This window comes from Mytilus galloprovincialis, chromosome 8 (genome assembly GCF_965363235.1).
Source record: "Mytilus galloprovincialis chromosome 8, xbMytGall1.hap1.1, whole genome shotgun sequence".
NCBI lineage: Eukaryota > Metazoa > Mollusca > Bivalvia > Mytilida > Mytilidae > Mytilus > Mytilus galloprovincialis.
This window is the reverse complement of record NC_134845.1, coordinates 17,774,795-17,792,604: the sequence shown is the minus strand read 5'-3', so window position 1 is coordinate 17,792,604 and position 17,810 is coordinate 17,774,795. Positions and strand designations below refer to the sequence as shown.

General features: G+C 31.4%; 1 protein-coding gene across 1 annotated transcript in view; it reads right to left on the bottom strand.

Moving 5' to 3' along the window:
* LOC143042975 (von Willebrand factor A domain-containing protein 3B-like) overlaps nucleotides 1–17,810 on the bottom strand; it is a 58,695-nt gene that overhangs the window by 27,294 nt on the left and 13,591 nt on the right. The window contains exons 9-23 of the mRNA XM_076215475.1: nucleotides 16,479–16,672; nucleotides 16,014–16,168; nucleotides 15,541–15,679; nucleotides 14,971–15,201; nucleotides 13,394–13,576; nucleotides 12,313–12,452; nucleotides 11,672–11,919; nucleotides 11,376–11,414; nucleotides 9,949–10,077; nucleotides 8,707–8,754; nucleotides 7,474–7,525; nucleotides 7,042–7,198; nucleotides 6,075–6,193; nucleotides 5,622–5,672; nucleotides 4,779–5,286 (exon numbers count right to left, since the gene is read on the bottom strand). Of these exons, the coding sequence (XP_076071590.1) occupies nucleotides 4,779–5,286; nucleotides 5,622–5,672; nucleotides 6,075–6,193; nucleotides 7,042–7,198; nucleotides 7,474–7,525; nucleotides 8,707–8,754; nucleotides 9,949–10,077; nucleotides 11,376–11,414; nucleotides 11,672–11,919; nucleotides 12,313–12,452; nucleotides 13,394–13,576; nucleotides 14,971–15,201; nucleotides 15,541–15,679; nucleotides 16,014–16,168; nucleotides 16,479–16,672 (2,393 nt within the window). The remainder of the gene's footprint in view (nucleotides 1–4,778; nucleotides 5,287–5,621; nucleotides 5,673–6,074; nucleotides 6,194–7,041; nucleotides 7,199–7,473; nucleotides 7,526–8,706; nucleotides 8,755–9,948; nucleotides 10,078–11,375; nucleotides 11,415–11,671; nucleotides 11,920–12,312; nucleotides 12,453–13,393; nucleotides 13,577–14,970; nucleotides 15,202–15,540; nucleotides 15,680–16,013; nucleotides 16,169–16,478; nucleotides 16,673–17,810) is intronic.

Here is a 17,810-nt window from a genome sequence, read left to right as displayed (position 1 = left end):
TATAGACTTATACTACACATGTTTAGGCAGACAATTATACACAATATATATATATATATATATATATATTTACATGTTAGTGTACGATTAGCTGGAATGTTTGAACAGAAAACAAGATACATAGAAAAGATGCATTAAGTGTAATGTTTCACCTATAAAATTTTGAGAATTAAAATGCTTGACAGATGAGGTTTAACTTCAAATGTAGTTTTCTTCAAATAATATGAATATTTACTGATATTTTCATTGACAAAATATGAGACAGATTTTTTTATTTAATTTGTAAGGCAAATTTGCTCAGTTGACAAATCTTTAAATTCTGGAGTTTGTACATGCAAGATATTTTCAAATTAAGCTAAAAAAATGTTAAAACGTAGTTCCTTTCATTTACAAACTAAAATGTTACTTCTCTTGACATAATAAATATTTTAATTATGAAATCATGAAAAATGTGACCAAAATTTTCAACTTGGCTATCATGTGTAAAATCATACAAGTGTTCGGTAAATAGGAAGTTGTCGAGTGATGAATCTGAAAACGCATCACACGGTATAGCTGACTTATATAAATCCTGAAACCAAATTTCAGAAATCCTTGTATTGTAGTTGCTGAGAAAAATGTGACGAAAATTTTAAACTTGGCTATCATGTGTAAAATCATACAAGTGTTCGGTAAACAGGAAGTTGTCAAGTGATGAATCTGAAAACGCATCACACGGTATGGCTAACATATATAAATGTTGATACCAAATTACAGAAAGGGTGGATGTGTAGTTCCTGAGAACTAGAGGCTCTAAAGAGCCTGTGTCGCTCACCTTGGTCTATGTGCATATTAAACAAAGGACACAAATGGATTCATGACAAAATTGTATTTTGGTGATGGTGATGTGTTTGAAGTTCTTACTTTACTGAACGATTTTGCTTCTTACAATTATATCTATAATGAACTTTGCCCATTAGTAACAGAGAACTATATTTGGTAAAAATTTACATAAATTTACCAAATTAATGAAAATTGTTAAAAATTGACTATAAAGGGCAATAACTCCTTAAGGGGTCAATTGACCATTTAGGTCATGTTGACTTATTTGTAGATCTTACTTTGCTGAACATTATTGCTGTTTACAGTTTATCGCTATCTATAATAGTATTCAAGATAACCAAAAACGGCAAAATTTCTTTAAAAATTACCAATAGGAGGGCAGCAACCCAACAACCAGTTGTCCAATTCATCTGAAAAATTCAGGGCAGATAGATATTGACTTGATTAACAATTTAACTTCTTGTCAGATTTGCTCTAGATGCTTTGGTTTCATAGTTATAAGCCAAAAACTGCATTTTACCCCTTTGTTCTATTTTTAGCCGTGGTGGCCATCTTGGTTGGTTGACCAGGTCACGCCACACATTTTTTAAACTAGATACCCCAAAGATGATTGTGGCCAAGTTTGGATTAATTTGGCCCAGTAGTTTCAGAGGAGAAGATTTTTCTAAAAGATTACTTTAATTAACGAAAAATGGTTAAAAATTGACTATAAAGGGCAATAACTCCTAAACGGGTCAACTGACCATTTTGGTCATGTTGACTTATTTGTAGATCTTACTTTACTGAACATTATTGCTGTTTACAGTTTATCTCTATATATAATAATATTCAAGATAATAACCAAAAACAGCAAAATTTCCTCAAAATTACCAATTCAGGGGCAGCAACTCAACAACCGATTGACCGATTCATCTGAAAATTTCAGGGCAGATAGATCTTGACCTGATAAACATTTTTACCCCATGTCAGATTTCCTCAAAATGCTTTGGTTTTTGAGTTATAAGCCAAAAACTGCATTTTACCCCTATGTTCTATTTTTAGCCGTGGCGGCCATCTTGGTTGGTTGACCAAGTCACGCCACACATTTTTTAAACTAGATACCCCAAAGATGATTGTGGCCAAGTTTGGATTAATTTGGCCCAGTAGTTTCAGAGGAGAAGATTTTTGTAAAAGATTACTTTAATTAACGAAAAATGGTTAAAAATTGACTATAAAGGGCAATAACTCCTAAACGGGTCAACTGACCATTTTGGTCATGTTGACTTATTTGTAGATCTTACTTTGCTGAACATTATTGCTGGTTATGGTTTATCTCTATCTATAATAATATTCAAGATAATAACCAAAAACAGCAAAATTTCCTCAAAATTACCAATTCAGGGGCAGCAACCCAACAACCGATTGACCAATTCATCTGAAAATTTCAGGGCAGATAGATCTTGACCTGATAAACATTTTTATCCCATGTCAGATTTCCTCAAAATGCTTTGGTTTTTGAGTTATAAGCCAAAAACTGCATTTTACCCCTTTGTTCTATTTTTAGCCGTGGCGGCCATCTTGGTTGGTTGACCAGGTCACACCACACATTTTTAAACTAGATACCCCAAAGATGATTGTGGCCAAGTTTGGATTAATTTGGCCCAGTAGTTTCAGAGGAGAAGATTTTTGTAAAAGATTTCTTTAATTAACGAAAAATGGTTAAAAATTGACTATAAAGGGCAATAACTCCTAAACGGGTCAACTGACCATTTTGGTCATGTTGACTTATTTGTAGATCTTACTTTGCTGAACATTATTGCTGGTTACAGTTTATCTCTATCTATAATAATATTCAAGATAATAACCAAAAACAGCAAAATTTCCTCAAAATTACCAATTCAGGGGCAGCAACCCAACAACCGATTGACCAATTCATCTGAAAATTTCAGGGCAGATAGATCTTGACCTGATAAACATTTTTATTCCAGTCAGATTTCCTCAAAATGCTTTGGTTTTCGAGTTATAAGCCAAAAACTGCATTTTACCCCTTTGTTCTATTTTTAGCCGTGGCGGCCATCTTGGTTGGTTGACCAGGTCACGCCACACATTTTTTAAACTAGATACCCCAAAGATGATTGTGGCCAAGTCTGGATTAATTTGGCCCAGTAGTTTCAGAGGAGAAGATTTTTGTAAAAGATTACTTTAATTAACGAAAAATGGTTAAAAATTGACTATAAAGGGCAATAACTCCTAAACGGGTCAACTGACCATTTTGGTCATGTTGACTTATTTGTAGATCTTACTTTACTGAACATTATTGCTGTTTACAGTTTATCTCTATCTATAATAATATTCAAGATAATAACCAAAAACAGCAAAATTTCCTCAAAATTACCAATTCAGGGGCAGCAACCCAACAACCGATTGACCGATTCATCTGAAAATTTCAGGGCAGATAGATCTTGACCTGATAAACATTTTTACCCCATGTCAGATTTGCTCTAAATGCTTTGGTTTTTGAGTTATAGGCCAAAAACTGCATTTTACCCCTATGTTCTATTTTTAGCCGTGGCGGCCATCTTGGTTGGTTGACCGGGTCACGCCACACATTTTTTAAACTAGATACCCCAATGATGATTGTGGCCAAGTTTGGTTTGATTTGGCCCAGTAGTTTCAGAGGAGAAGATTTTTGTAAAAGTTAACGACGACGGACGACGACGCCGGACGCCGGACGCAAAGTGATGGGAATAGCTCACTTGGCCCTTCGGGCCAGGTGAGCTAAAAATGTGACGAAAGTTTCATGGGACGGACTGACTGACGGACGGACTGATGGACGGACTGACGGACGGACTGACAGACAGAGGTAAAACAGTATACCCCCCCTTTTTTAAAGCGGGGGTATAAAAATCCCAAGTAAAATTCATAAATTCAAATTAAAACTCAGACCACTGTACACTTATTGCATCTTCTCTTATACTTGACTTTTAGAGAGAGGTTTGTATCAAAATTCTTTGCTAAGCATAATATGCAAAGTTTATAATGAGTTGGCAGTATGCATTTTAAAGTCGTTATATGATATTATCTGTTCTGTTATCCTCTGTACAAAAACAATAAAAACAATAATAACAAGCTTAACAAGACAACATAACGACAATAATCATTTAACTAATTTGACACTTCTGTACAAAAGTACAAAAATACATCTAAACAAAAAAAATGTAAAAACACAATAAAAATATAAAAATTAAATAAATATAGAAATTCTGAAAAATGGATGGATTGCTTTAAATATAGAAATATCAAATCTTAAATGTTAAGCTAGAATATAAAATGTGTTTAAAAGGACGGATTGACAAATCAGAAAACATCAAAATAAAACTATAAATGCAGTGAACATTTTATATATATATAGGGACTATCTGGTTTGAATCAATTGAAAATTACACTTATTCAATCAAAGTATTGTCACTTTAAAATAGAACAAATCAAAAGTGTGTACTTCAAACAAAAGTAATTTCAGTCTACAAAAAATTCATAATATTTAAAAATATTTTCAAAAACCACAAACTTTCTAAATGCTTTAATGGCCTACTAGTAATATTTTTCTGATGCTAATTTGTTATTAATTTTCAACAGACATGATAGCCATTAATATTTTGTTATTATTAAGGCGACAACATTTTTCTTCTTCCTATTTTTTTTGTAAACCATACAATATATATACTACACTTGCATTTGTGATAAGTTTAAAATCATGCTACGTCTTAAAAAAACACTTAGATTTTAGAAATGTTTATATATAATACATATATCTTTTATTTCATGCAATATTTTCCTATCTATTTGTTCATAATGTACTAATAGCAAACACTAATTAACCTGCCCTCACAGGTGACTAACAATAGATTGTTTATTCATTCACTAATACTAAGGCGATCTGTTTAAGCAAGTCATGCTCTTGTGTTTCACATTCAAGTGTGACTGACCTCGAAAAAGTCGTGTGTACTCTTATCAGTTAGGCTGGAGGCCACACTAGCTTTATCATCATAGACATTTAAATCGTCATCTTCTTTCCTGTCCTTGCTTCTGTCACTTCTGACACTCCTGTCTCCTTTGTCACTCTTGTCACTTCTAACACTTCTGTCACCCTTGTCACTTTTCTCACTCCTGACACTCTTGTTTCCCTTGTCACTATGGTCGCTTCGACTGTCATCACTTTCGCTGTCACTTGAGCTAGAACTTGATGACTTATCTTGCTCATCCATATCCATTACACGCTCAAGTAAATTATCGTAACTGTCTTTTCGTCGAGGGTCTGAGGCTCGGCGAAGGTCTTTTGATTGCTGTAGAAAATTATTTGCTCTAGTGATTTCTTCTTCTAGTAATATAATATCATTTTCTTTGATTGGCCAACCAGCATTATCTAATGCATCTAGTAATTCATTGCGATTCTCCTCAAATGGAACAGGTTTGTCCGAATCAAGTCTAAAAATAAACAGAGTTAAATAATTACTTAGTTTTAAAAAAAAGTTGTTGCTTAATTTAAGTTATTTGAGTTTGTCAGGTATAGATTTCAGAATTTTTTTTTTGAGACCACATGAATAAAAAAACATGTTTTGATGTCAATGAAATGAATATTGTCAATATCAGAAAAACTCTAACTCAAAATTTTTGACATCTACTTTGAATTGACATTTTAACAATCTAACTTTCCAGCAGAGCATTTATATTTATAGATGAATTATTCCAGTCAACAATCGATCACTTTCATTAAATAAAACTTTTGGACTATTTGTAAATTAATATGTTGAAATACCTACTTTTTGCGTTCTTCTTCAGGCAGAGCTTCCCATACAATTTTATTTAGACGTCTGAAATTAAAAAAAAATTGATTTGAGAGTTATATATATATAATTGAAATCTTGGTTTTAAAAACTACAATATTTTGTTTTGCAACCATTCAATCCACACTTATGTGTGCTGCACAAAATAAACTGTTAGATTTGATTCAAATTAAGCCTATACGAACAAGAGTTGTGAATGAACATTCAAAAAGAAACCATGCCCAAACAATATATTGTATATCGAATTGAGTTATCTCCCCTTAACACGTAAGACAAGGATTATACTTTTTTACACACATCCTCTTCAATAACCATATTAAATTTAGCAAAATATTCAAGATGTTTTGGTGAAGTTTTGCTGACAAAGCACATGGAAAGACAATTTTTTTTCCCTGAAATAATATTCATTGCTACACAAAAGGTACTTACTTATGATAGGATACTATAGCTTTATGTACTTTCTGTTCATAACCATGTAAATCAACCGCTGAAGGATTTATCAATGTAACATGTGGTTTCCTGCTGGACACATGGGCCATAGGTAATATCTAAAATATCAAAAATACATCAGCTGTAATCAATGGTCCTTTTTTAAATTGGTAAATATATGTTAGAAGAGCAGTACTGCTGTTTTTCATCAGATTATATATACAGGTAAGTTCTAGTAATTTTGTGTAAACTTATACCCTTGCATGATAAAAAAAGGCTAAAGTAATGAGTACTTCAAATCAGACATGACAGATTCAGTAACATAATCATAAAAAAAAATAATGAGTAATTGATTGATGTTTGTCTCTCATTAAGTAGCATTATTATGCTAGCTCATAAAGTAACTGTGTGCAAGACAACATGTCACATTATCGTAATACTTTACTTTGAACTGATCTTATTACAGAAACTTAAGATGAATTGCATAAAACGACATTAAGTAAGAAAGAGCAAAATCATCTTTAAAGATTCGTTTTACTGAAATAGTACATCCCCTGAGTTTACCCATGGTTTTGGGTGTGGATTTATGGGGGGTCTCATTGGGGGGTTCCAATCCCGGATCCCACTTACTGTTTTGTCAGATTCCCGTATCACGCTTACACTATGTACATAAGCAATTCCAGTTTTTATTGTCATTTCCCGGGTCCTGCTAGACCTCATTTCCCGTTTTCACGACACAATAATTTGACTTTCATGTGTCACGCTTACAAAAATTCGGAAATCCTGTGTCACGCTTAGACCCCAATGAGACCCACTTTATGTTGCTCAATCTTTAGTTATCTAAGTTTTGTAGTATTATAACAGTTTGTCTTTTCACTGTTTGGCCTTGGTGTTGTCTGGTTTTATTAGACCTATGACTTTGTATTAGTTTATTGGTATCCTCTCTCTCTCTCTTCAAACTACTTACATCATCAAAGACCTTAGATAATACATGTCTATCCAGTATAGGGACATATTTAGCTCTTCTTGGAATAAATGTTGGTGCTAGGGCATCCAGTATAGTCAGTTTCTTAGCAACCAGTCCATGCTTGCTCAACCATATCTTTGATGATGTTTCTTTAGCCCTGTAAAACATATATTAATGTAAGAACAAAATTTCTCTTTAAAGCAATAATTTTAAGAAAACGTTCTTTTCATATGGTTAAAGCCTCATAAAGTCAACGATAAAAACAAAACTAACTTTAGGTTGGACTTTTTCAGAAGTTTTGGGTGCTTCAGTAAACTTTATGAGTATGATCCAGTGGAAAAAATAGCTATCGCTGTTATGTGTACAGCACAGTAATAGATTCACTTGAATTTTAAAAGATTACTCAAAGATCTTATTGAAACTTTGTATTACCTTGCTAGTCTTTTTTTTCTAAATGTTCTTGCATTTTCTCTCTTTTGGTCAACTGAAAATACAAATTAAGTTTGTATGAAATATTCATTTTATTAGATACAATTAACTAATTTTCTCCTACAGTCAAACTAAGACCTATATCTCTATATCAAAATAGTTAATATCTGATAAAGTAAAGCAATTTATTTTAAATGATTTGAAGTAATCTACTTATATATAGTTGTATCATGTATGTATGACATCTTCAATTGATTAATTTGAAGGTGTGGTTTGAGGATGACCATAGTACATCAATTTTTAATTCTAATGTGAAATAAAGCAAAATAGCTTATGCACTATGAAATTTCTTGATACATGTATAAACCTGATTCATTAAATCCTTGATATATGACTGTTAAGTTGTTCCCAAAACAGGATCATCTCTCATGACTTATTCTTATTTGTATTGTTTAAGCATGTAAAATATTTGAGCAAGATAAATTTGTGTTAGCTTACATGATTCTTAAATAAAAGTTAAGCTGTGAGTTATAGAGACAGAAATTTCGAATTAAAATATTCAACATTATCATTCTATAGTTCAGGTGAATCTTATTGTGAACGTAAAGTTAAAGACAGAAATGAAATTGACCACCATGATTCTGAAAAACCCCTTGAAAAGTGCAACCATCAGCCAATTCAAATTTTTGTTTTAGTTTTATGAACATATGTAATAAAATATGAATACTTGTAATTGTATTGATTGTGATGTCCTTAATATGAAATACTGAGATGTTTGTTCTGACTGTCAATGTGTCAGTAATGACACTTAGAAATAACCGCTTAAATGATACTTTTTAATATATATTATCCAGTCCAGTTAGAAATTTTGCATGAAATTGTAAGAAGCTTTAAAATAAAGCATGCAGTGTTGAACTCAATCTTGTCTCATGGAGTAAATTAATTTGCCCAGGATAAAATTTTGGTGTTGCATGCAGTGAGCTGTTGTAAAACATTAAATGGAAAATAAAATGAAATTATAAATGTTAAGAATTAGCTGGAAAAGCTGTTGCAATTTTATTTTAATGATGGAACTCATGCAATCTTTGGCAAACACACATTGTCATATGATTATCAGATGGTTAAGATGATGACACTGAAATGAGTAAAATATATAATCAATGTGAATATATGTTTGAATGTGCTGTTATCAATCACTTCAAGCCAAATTAGCGACAACGAGCATAATGACTATACCGTTTCTACGTTCCACAACATACGGAGAAAGATGAAAGCGTTGTAGAGCTAAAAATAAACAAAGATATCCAGAATAACAATTTTCTGAAGAAAATGACATATCTCAGACCAAATAAACAGCTGCGCCATGAGCGCATAATACGCCCGTCGTCTTGTGTGAAAGTTTTATGCAATAAACATAAATAGTTTCTGAGAAAGTTTTAAGCAATAACCATATATTGTTTTTGAGATACGGAGGGACATATGAACCCCCCCTCTTTTTTTTCTTTAAAAAAACTAAATACATGTGTATCACTAAAATAAAATTTTGAATCAAAACCAAAAAGTATACAGATCTTTAGATTAATATAACAAAGAAATGTGTAAAGTTTTAAGCAACAATCATAAATTGTTTTTGAGATACGGCACGACATATAAAAAAACCCTCCCCCTTTTTTTACAAAATACTAAATAACTGAAAAATAAAATTTTGAATCATCACCAAAAAGTATACAGATGTTTAGATTAATATAACAAAGACGTGTGTAAAGTTTTAAGCAATAATCATAAATCGTTTTTTGAGATACGGCGCGACATGTAAAAACCCCCTCCCCCTTTTTTACAAAATACTCAATAACTCAAAAATGAAATTTTGAATCATCACCAAAAAGTATACAGATCTTAAGATTAATATAACTAAGAATTGTGTAAAGTTTTAAGCAATAATCAAAAATTGTTTTTGATATATGGTGCAACATGTGAAAAAAACACCCCCATGTTTTAGTTACAAAGGGCCGTAACTCAAAAAGTTTTAATCTTATTTTCACCAAAAATTATACAGATCATTGACCATCATAAGAAACAACTAAAATAAGTTTCATGAAATTTGGATAAGTCATTCTCAAGTTACGGTGCGACATGTTTACACTGGACAGACATCGGACATTTGTATAACATAATACATCCCGTCAAAATTTTGACGGGCATATAAAAATGAAAAACACATCTGTTGTTTTATGTTAAAATTTATAGTTCTATTTATGTTTTGGATAGAAATTTTTGAGCTAAATATTATTGAAGAATGATTCTTAGGACAATTAGTATATAAAATAAGCATTATATGCTTGCGAAATGCAAAAAAAACAGCCAACAATTATTTGCTACAAAACTTTGATGGTCAACTATGATAGAAAGGAAAGAAATAGAATCATCAGAACACAAGAGCTAAGATTTCACAAAACTATGATTTGAAAACAATTATACCTTCAGCTAACTGTTGTTGATGTTTGGCTTGTTTCTCAAACAACTGTCGGGTTTCTGGCAGTAACCATTCATCAGGGTCAAATCGTCCAGTGCTTGTCATTGTACGTAGTAAACTTGTTCTTGTGTGAGCTGGAAATAAATTTTATACAAATACTGTGAATTCATTGATATTTGTGGATTTCATGGAGATAGGGTTAACCACAACTATAAATGTTCAACAAAATACACATTTCTAAAGACTTGTAAACTTTATTCAGCAATACATCAAAATCAACCACAGTTATCTGCACTCAGTGAGTGAATACTGTCCATGAGAAATGGAATGTAGATATTATAGTTTATATACAAGTTAAAATTAAGTTTTACGAAACCAGAGTTAATTCTGAATTTTAAACATAATGATTGTTTAGAGTGTTAAGAAAAGTTCTATATCAAATCTAAAATCTGAATTCGTATTTACAACTGAAATGAAAATATGTTTATGAAATTTTCAAAACAGTTGAATTCATAAAAATATTTAAAACAATCTGTCTGAAACTGGCAAGAAAGCAGTTTAACAATGTATCATATAGGTGGTCTATGCTATAAATACAAGAAATGTTTAAAGACATGCAAACCTGTGAATGCTGTATTACGTGCATATCATGACAAATGAACTATTCTAAAATCTTGCATATATGATAGAAGGCTTTGTTTTACTCATGCAACCCATTTTATATTATAAATACAAGACTGCAGTCAATAATTCAGAATTAAAATGCCTGTATTTATTTAAAAATCACCAGTAAATCAAACAACAAGCATATCATAAACTTGTATTTAAGGAGGTAGATCTATGTTAAGGGAAATAACTCTTAAATTCATCAGTACGTTTGTGTCAACCATTTTCATAAATATTTTCTAAGCTCTATGTTACATAGACTATTTCCAATCTGTCTCAGGTAAATGCTTAAAATATATTGATGAAACTCGACTTTTAAAAACGCATGACTGATTTAAAGAGTTATCTCCCTGTACCTGACCCCTTAACCTTAGGAAAAAAAATCTTTATATCAATCCTTTTCCTGTGTAAAATGTAACACAAAACATGAAAATTTCCCCCCTTCAATTGGTGATAAAAATATAACATCCATGTGCTCCAGAGTTAAAGCGTGCCTTTAGAAAACACATGCATGCATTGAAATATTCAAAATACATATTCATGCAAAAAAGTAAATTATGCAAGTCAAAAACATTTAAATTCCCACACTGTAATAACACTATTTAGCATGCAATCATTCTTTCAAAACTAAAAATGAAAAAAAATAATCTTTCTGTATCTAAATTGATCAAATGCTAGCTTAGAAAGTGCAGAATTTCAGAATGGGTTTATGGGAAATCTTGCATGATTTACAATGAGGATGTTCATGTTGAAAACTGTTAGCTACCTGATTTTCTGCGAGGACGAGATGATATTTCTTTTTTTGCTAGATAATTATAAAAATATTAGTTCAATTACAAATGCCTCAATTCTTACAAGACATTTAATTCTAATCCAAACATAGTTAAGATAAAAAGTAAAAAGTTTATTATTACAAATGCTTTTGTTAGTTCTAGTACTCATGTAAATTCTAATTACTTTTTTAAAATATTAATATGAGCTATATGTAATTCTAATGATTAAAGCTATTAAAATAAATCCCTATTTCTACAATCCTCCATCAAAATATACATTAGTACTTACAGGCACTTAGTGGATTCTGAGATGACTTTCTAGCACTGACTGGGCGTGAATATCTACGAATCCTAAGTGATGATTTTTGAACCGGAGGGGACGCTGATCTAGGTGGTGGTGATGGTGTTTGTCTGTCCTTACGTGGGGGAGGACAACTCTTTGGGCGTGGAATACTCAATGGATCTGGACGAAAGATCTCTGATGGATTCATAGCAGGAACAGCTGATGGTCTGTCAGTTTTTGGCATTGGATGATTCCTAGGTAATAGTATTTAAAACATATTAACTTTCATATTTGATGCAACAGAGCTGAACAGCTCATAATGGGAATACACTTTAAACTAATGAATTGATATAACATACAGCAACAGATTCAGTGCAGTGGATTTTCACATTTTTTAGACTATTTTTTAACTTTTTAAACCAACCTAAATATTAAGTTAGCATCTCACAGTTTGATAAATTTTTCTATTCATTTACAGTTATACTCCTTATTCTTGTCAAGATTTAAATAATTAATACATTTTATAAGAAAACAAGGTGGAGAGATAGAAATGAAGAACATTTATCAAATCAATCCTACCACCATCATACATTGAAGCTTATATGTATATTGATAAAAAACATTAGTACATGTAGTAGAGAATATACCTGCTACATCTGCTTTCCCTCAGATTCTCTGCCCCACTTTTCCATGAAAGATCAGAACATTCATCCCTGAGATCTTCTATCTTCTGTAGATGTTCTAATCCTCTTCTTATTTCTTCCTTTAGAAGTCTTATGTCTTCACTCTGTAAAATTTAAAGATAAAATTGGAGGCAAAAATCAGGTAATGCATTTGGAAAATTTAAACAGGTAAAAACCAAGTAAATCATTTGATGATTTAAAAAAAATCCCTATAAAATGTTGTTTGTTTCTTTTTCATCATAAAATGACTTGTATTTTTTTTCCGCTAAATATAAGAAATGTTCGACAGGAACCTTTTTATAAGTAAGTTTTACTCATTTATACAGTTTCTGTATTCATACAAAATCTCATTGCACTACACAAGTTTGACTCAGTAAAAATAATCATTAAATCACAGGTCATAGTTACCCATGCATTTATAAATATGCACTGTTTAAGTGTTACATACTTCTACAGTTAACAACATAAAGAATAGTATTAAAAGGTCATACTGAACTATATTATATTAATGAATTTATGCAAAATTATCAGAACATTCTGTCTGGTCATCATTTTATACAAATCATATTACGACAAAAATTAGTTATATACATAAACCTAAAGTGACTTATCCACATAATTTTGATTTCTAGTGGAAAGTTGTTATATTGACAATCATACCACATCTTCTTATTTCTCTATTATATCTTGTCTAGTAGATATGTCAAAGTAATAGGTAGCCAACTATTCAATGTCACTGACTTAGACATATGGAGATCAAGAACAGATACATATTTAAACATTTACCCCAGGTCAAGCTGGAAAAAAGACAGGGTCTGGATGAATAAATGAAAAACCAGAAACTTTCCAAGATCTGTCATCAATAAGAAAATGTATAAACATTCCAATGGGAAAAAACATATTTTTTTTCCAATTTCTAATTTTCATCCTTACCTTTTTAGATGTTATATTACTGGTAATTGTCTTTGTCAATTGTATTATGTTCTTGATGTCCCCTTACTAAACAATGAAATAAAGCACTTTTAAATTTTGCATAATTTATTACCTCCCAAGATTTAGGCTGATCTGCATCAATCCCTTTCTCAGAGAAATAATGGTATCTTCCATCAGTGGCCTGAGCCAAGTCAGACAGGAACTGGTTTGCCTCTGTATCATTACAGTTAAAGGAAATAGCATGAACAGGAACACAGTGCTGCATCTGTACTTGAGCAATTATTGACTTTGGTGGCTGAAAAGAAAAAAAGCACAATTTAAAAAAAAAAAGGAAAATATCTGAAGGAGATAGAAATTCATTTATAACATTATATTTTGCTTAGTATCTTAATCCATGTATATCTTCTTTGTGTAAAAAGTATCTGTCTTTTCAATTATCACTTATATTCCTTTTGTATATGTTCCAGACCATATGAGTATTTGGACCGTACGTGTACGGTCCGGACCGTATACGTAAACTCGTACGGTCCGACCATACGCGTACGGTCGGACCGTATGAGTTTACGCATATGGTCCAGTTTGAGCTGACCATACATGTTATGGATTATATTGGTTAAATTTAAACAAACATTATCACAATCTCAATTTTCAGTTTTACAAATTTTTATTATTACAAATAGATGGATAAAATGAACAAAGGAACAATTGAAATTAAATATTTGTTCAATTGTATATATCTGAATCCTATTTTAGTACTCTCGCAGTCTCGCCCAAGGTGACACTTGCTATTGTCCTCCCAAATGATGTTTACTTCCGATATCTTCAATTTGATCTATATGCTAAATACAAGAGATTAACAGACTTAATTAGGGTGAATTTTTTATATAGTTAAAATATAAAGTTTTTATTTCAATTATAATTGAACTTTTTTATAACAATTTGAGAGTTAAGTTATGCTGATCTGTTATATGCATTTGTATCAAATAAACTTGACCAACTCTTTGTTATTAGTCAGACCGTACCCGTACGGGACGACTGTATGAGTATTTTGAAAAAGTGCGCATACGGTCCAGACCGTACGCGTATGGTCCAAATACTCATACGGTCTGGAACATATACAAAAAGATTGTAAGAAATGGGAGACAACTACAGAATAATAAATAACACCTGAAAAAAAATAGTTTCTAATACCACACAATCTATATTTCAAGAAGCGAAATTGTTATCACATTACATAAATATCCTACATGGAAAAAAACCTTCTAAAAACATATTTTTGTAATGAAGTAATTGATAAGTGTGGTAGTGTATTTCACTATTTTTTTTTAAGTTAAGATGTAAATAGAAACTCTTTCTCTAGCAATATAATGTCTATTCAAAAAATGTGTCATAATCTTAAAGTACAAACAAAATGTTTGAATAATTTTTCATAAACAACAGATTGCATGGTTTGATTCAGGGGATGTAAAAATATTTTTCTGGCATAATAAAAATGTTCTAAAAAAACTAACTACCCCTAACCTCAAGTCCTTGAAACATGCCTGTACATGTATTATCTATTGAAAATGTAAAGCAAGAACTGAACATGTTTTCTAAAAGAATTTTCTTTTCGACATGACATAAAATTCAAGTGAATGAACAAAAATAATTATCATTCAAAACAGAGAATTTGTAGTAATTTTAACATACCTGATCAGGTCTACCATCAGTCAGTAGGTAAATAGCCTGTGTTCCTGGATCAGACAAAGCGTGTTGTAAGGCAGCATAAGTATTAGTAGAACCCCAGCACGATAAGTTCTGGACCCATTTCCAAGCACCAATCAGAGACTGCTCTGTAACATCAACCATTCTATTTTGCCAGGTTATTGCTTTGGAGTTAAATGCCACCATATTGAACTTCTTTTTGTGTCTCAATTGTTCCTGAAGAATGAACAAGGGAGATAATTCAAAATTAATATATAGAAATTATAATACTTTAATAGGATATTTTTATTTATGCCAAATAAAAATATTTTAAGAAGATTTTAGAGAACTGCAAAGATAATAGAATAAAAATAGGATGGCATAAATGAGTCATATATGTCAGGCATGAAAAAAACCATGAACCAAACTGTATCAGTTTTAAAAAAAACAAAACAAAGACCTGTGATTGTGTCTGTCATGCGACAGTTACACATAGGTTGTAGTAGTGGGTGCGTCTTACATTTGTATAACAGTCTTTAAACTTTCTTTCGGGGTAACCAAGAACAGAATACTGACCTGCATTAATATAAAGAGTTTGTCCTTAACAAATGTAATACTGGGTAACATTGAGGCTGAAGTGTCTATCAGTACATAGATCTGGTCCTCTATAACTGTACCAAATAAAGCTCTACTTCCCTGCTTCAACCAGTCAATTCTGTAAAATAAGATTTACAAGGATATATATGATGCTTTATTATAGTAGGATAAAGAATCTTATCAAAAAAGACGAATGATACAATTACTAGAGATGTAAATGTATCTACATAGTAATGAAAATAAAGAATGTTGTAATTCAGAATCTCCAAACAACTAGGGGGTACTGCCTATTTTTGTGTTTTAATACCTGTATTCAAAAAGAAATTGAAGTAGTCCTGTTTCCCAGTTTAATGATTCTCACAAACATTCCAGGTACTCCTAAGCATATACTTTTTAAAAGTTTACAATTGACTAGAATATTTGATCGATAACTAAAACTTTCAATAAGTTACCTTTGATGGAATGATCTGAGAGAGATATTTATCTTTCTTTCATATCTTCTGTGTATCTCAGGTGTGACCTGGACATGCATTACTTGTCCATCTTTCCACTTGACCACAGGAAACTTGTCACAATATCTTGCATTAATAAGCTTACTATGGGTCAGCTGGAAGAAAAGAAAAAATACTTAGATTACACTTTGATGCTTGTGATACATTTGTACTGCGAGCTCTAGTTACTTGATCACAGCTAATCTGAATGACTATATACTGAATAATCCAAATGCTTTCGTAATAAGAATTTTCTCTCATCTCAATTCAAATTTTAGTCAATTTTGGCAAACATCTATATCAAAATATGAAAAAATGTCCTAAAATCCTTCAACTGTCTCAAGGGGAGAAAAATAGTAACACACTTGTTGCAGTTATGGAATCTATATGTCTTGCTTCTGCAAAAACAATAAAATGACAACTTACTGCTTCAGTTTGTGTATTATTATCTGGCTTTACTTTGAGGTCAACAATTCCATCCCGATGTTTGAATGCAACACTTCCTAATACATCCCATAATTCTAATCTTCTAGCACCAAGTCCATAAATGTTCAACCACTGCTTTGTTCCCATATACTGTTCATCTCTTTCACTTAGATCAGTCTTATCTATCACAGATTCTGAAAATTTTAATGGAGGCATAATTTAATTGAACAATCAAACAACAACCATTAATCTAAACCAAGTATTAACTAGCTCTGCAAGACTAAACTCTAAATCCCAATTTAAAAGCACACACTTTTAAAATTCTTCCAATTTCTAAGGTCCATTAACATAGAATGCCCAACCATTACATACATCTCAGTAAAAATGTATGGAAAAGGTGCTGTGAATTTAATTAAGCTTTGTTATATCTCTAACATGCAATATCAAGACCCAGATAATATCAGCTTATTCCTGTCATGGAAAGTCTAGGTGATTTTGTACTATTGTAATGTTAGAAGCGTGTTTTTTGTAATACGTTAATTGAAAGGTGAATTCCAATGAATAATAAATTACTGTTATAGACTGATATAGTATTTCCAGCTAATTCTTAATTAAATATATTTGACATGAAACACTAAAATTTAAAGTTAATCCATTGGAATCAATCAATCAAAGCAAAAACATGAAATATATAGTATAAAACAAGTGAAACTGTGAAATATTTTGGTTAACAGGAAGTTGTTGATCTGAAAATGCATGACATGCATGGTATAGTTGACTTATATAAACCCTGAAACCAAATTTCATAAAGCCTTGTATTGTAGTTTCTGAGAAAGATGCGACAGAAATATTCATGGGACAGAAGGAGGGATGGACGGATGGACTGACATACAGAGGTAAAACAGTTATGGCCCCAACAGGGTTAGCACATCCAAACCAAAGACCTGTCTTGATTTTTCTTATAATATTTTAATTTCAGTTCAAGTTAGGTATAATTCACTCTCAACAGCTTTATTGTTCTAGAAGATGAGATTTGCCAACAAGTTAATGAGAGAATATTAATCCTGTAAATTCGGATTAATTGCATGCATGTATTATTGCGGTTGTTGGACAACTGTTACAAATGCTATTTAATTATTGTGATTTCAGGAAATGATGTAAAATAACTAATAATTCTACCAAAACTTTAAATACAAGTTTTTATTTTTGTGACACCAGTTTCTTGTTGCAATTTTGAATTTACAGTAACTCATTCCTTAGACCCTGCTGACTGGCTGCAATAATATTTTTCTAATGGACATTTTCACTGTCATAAAATTTTGGTATTCCACA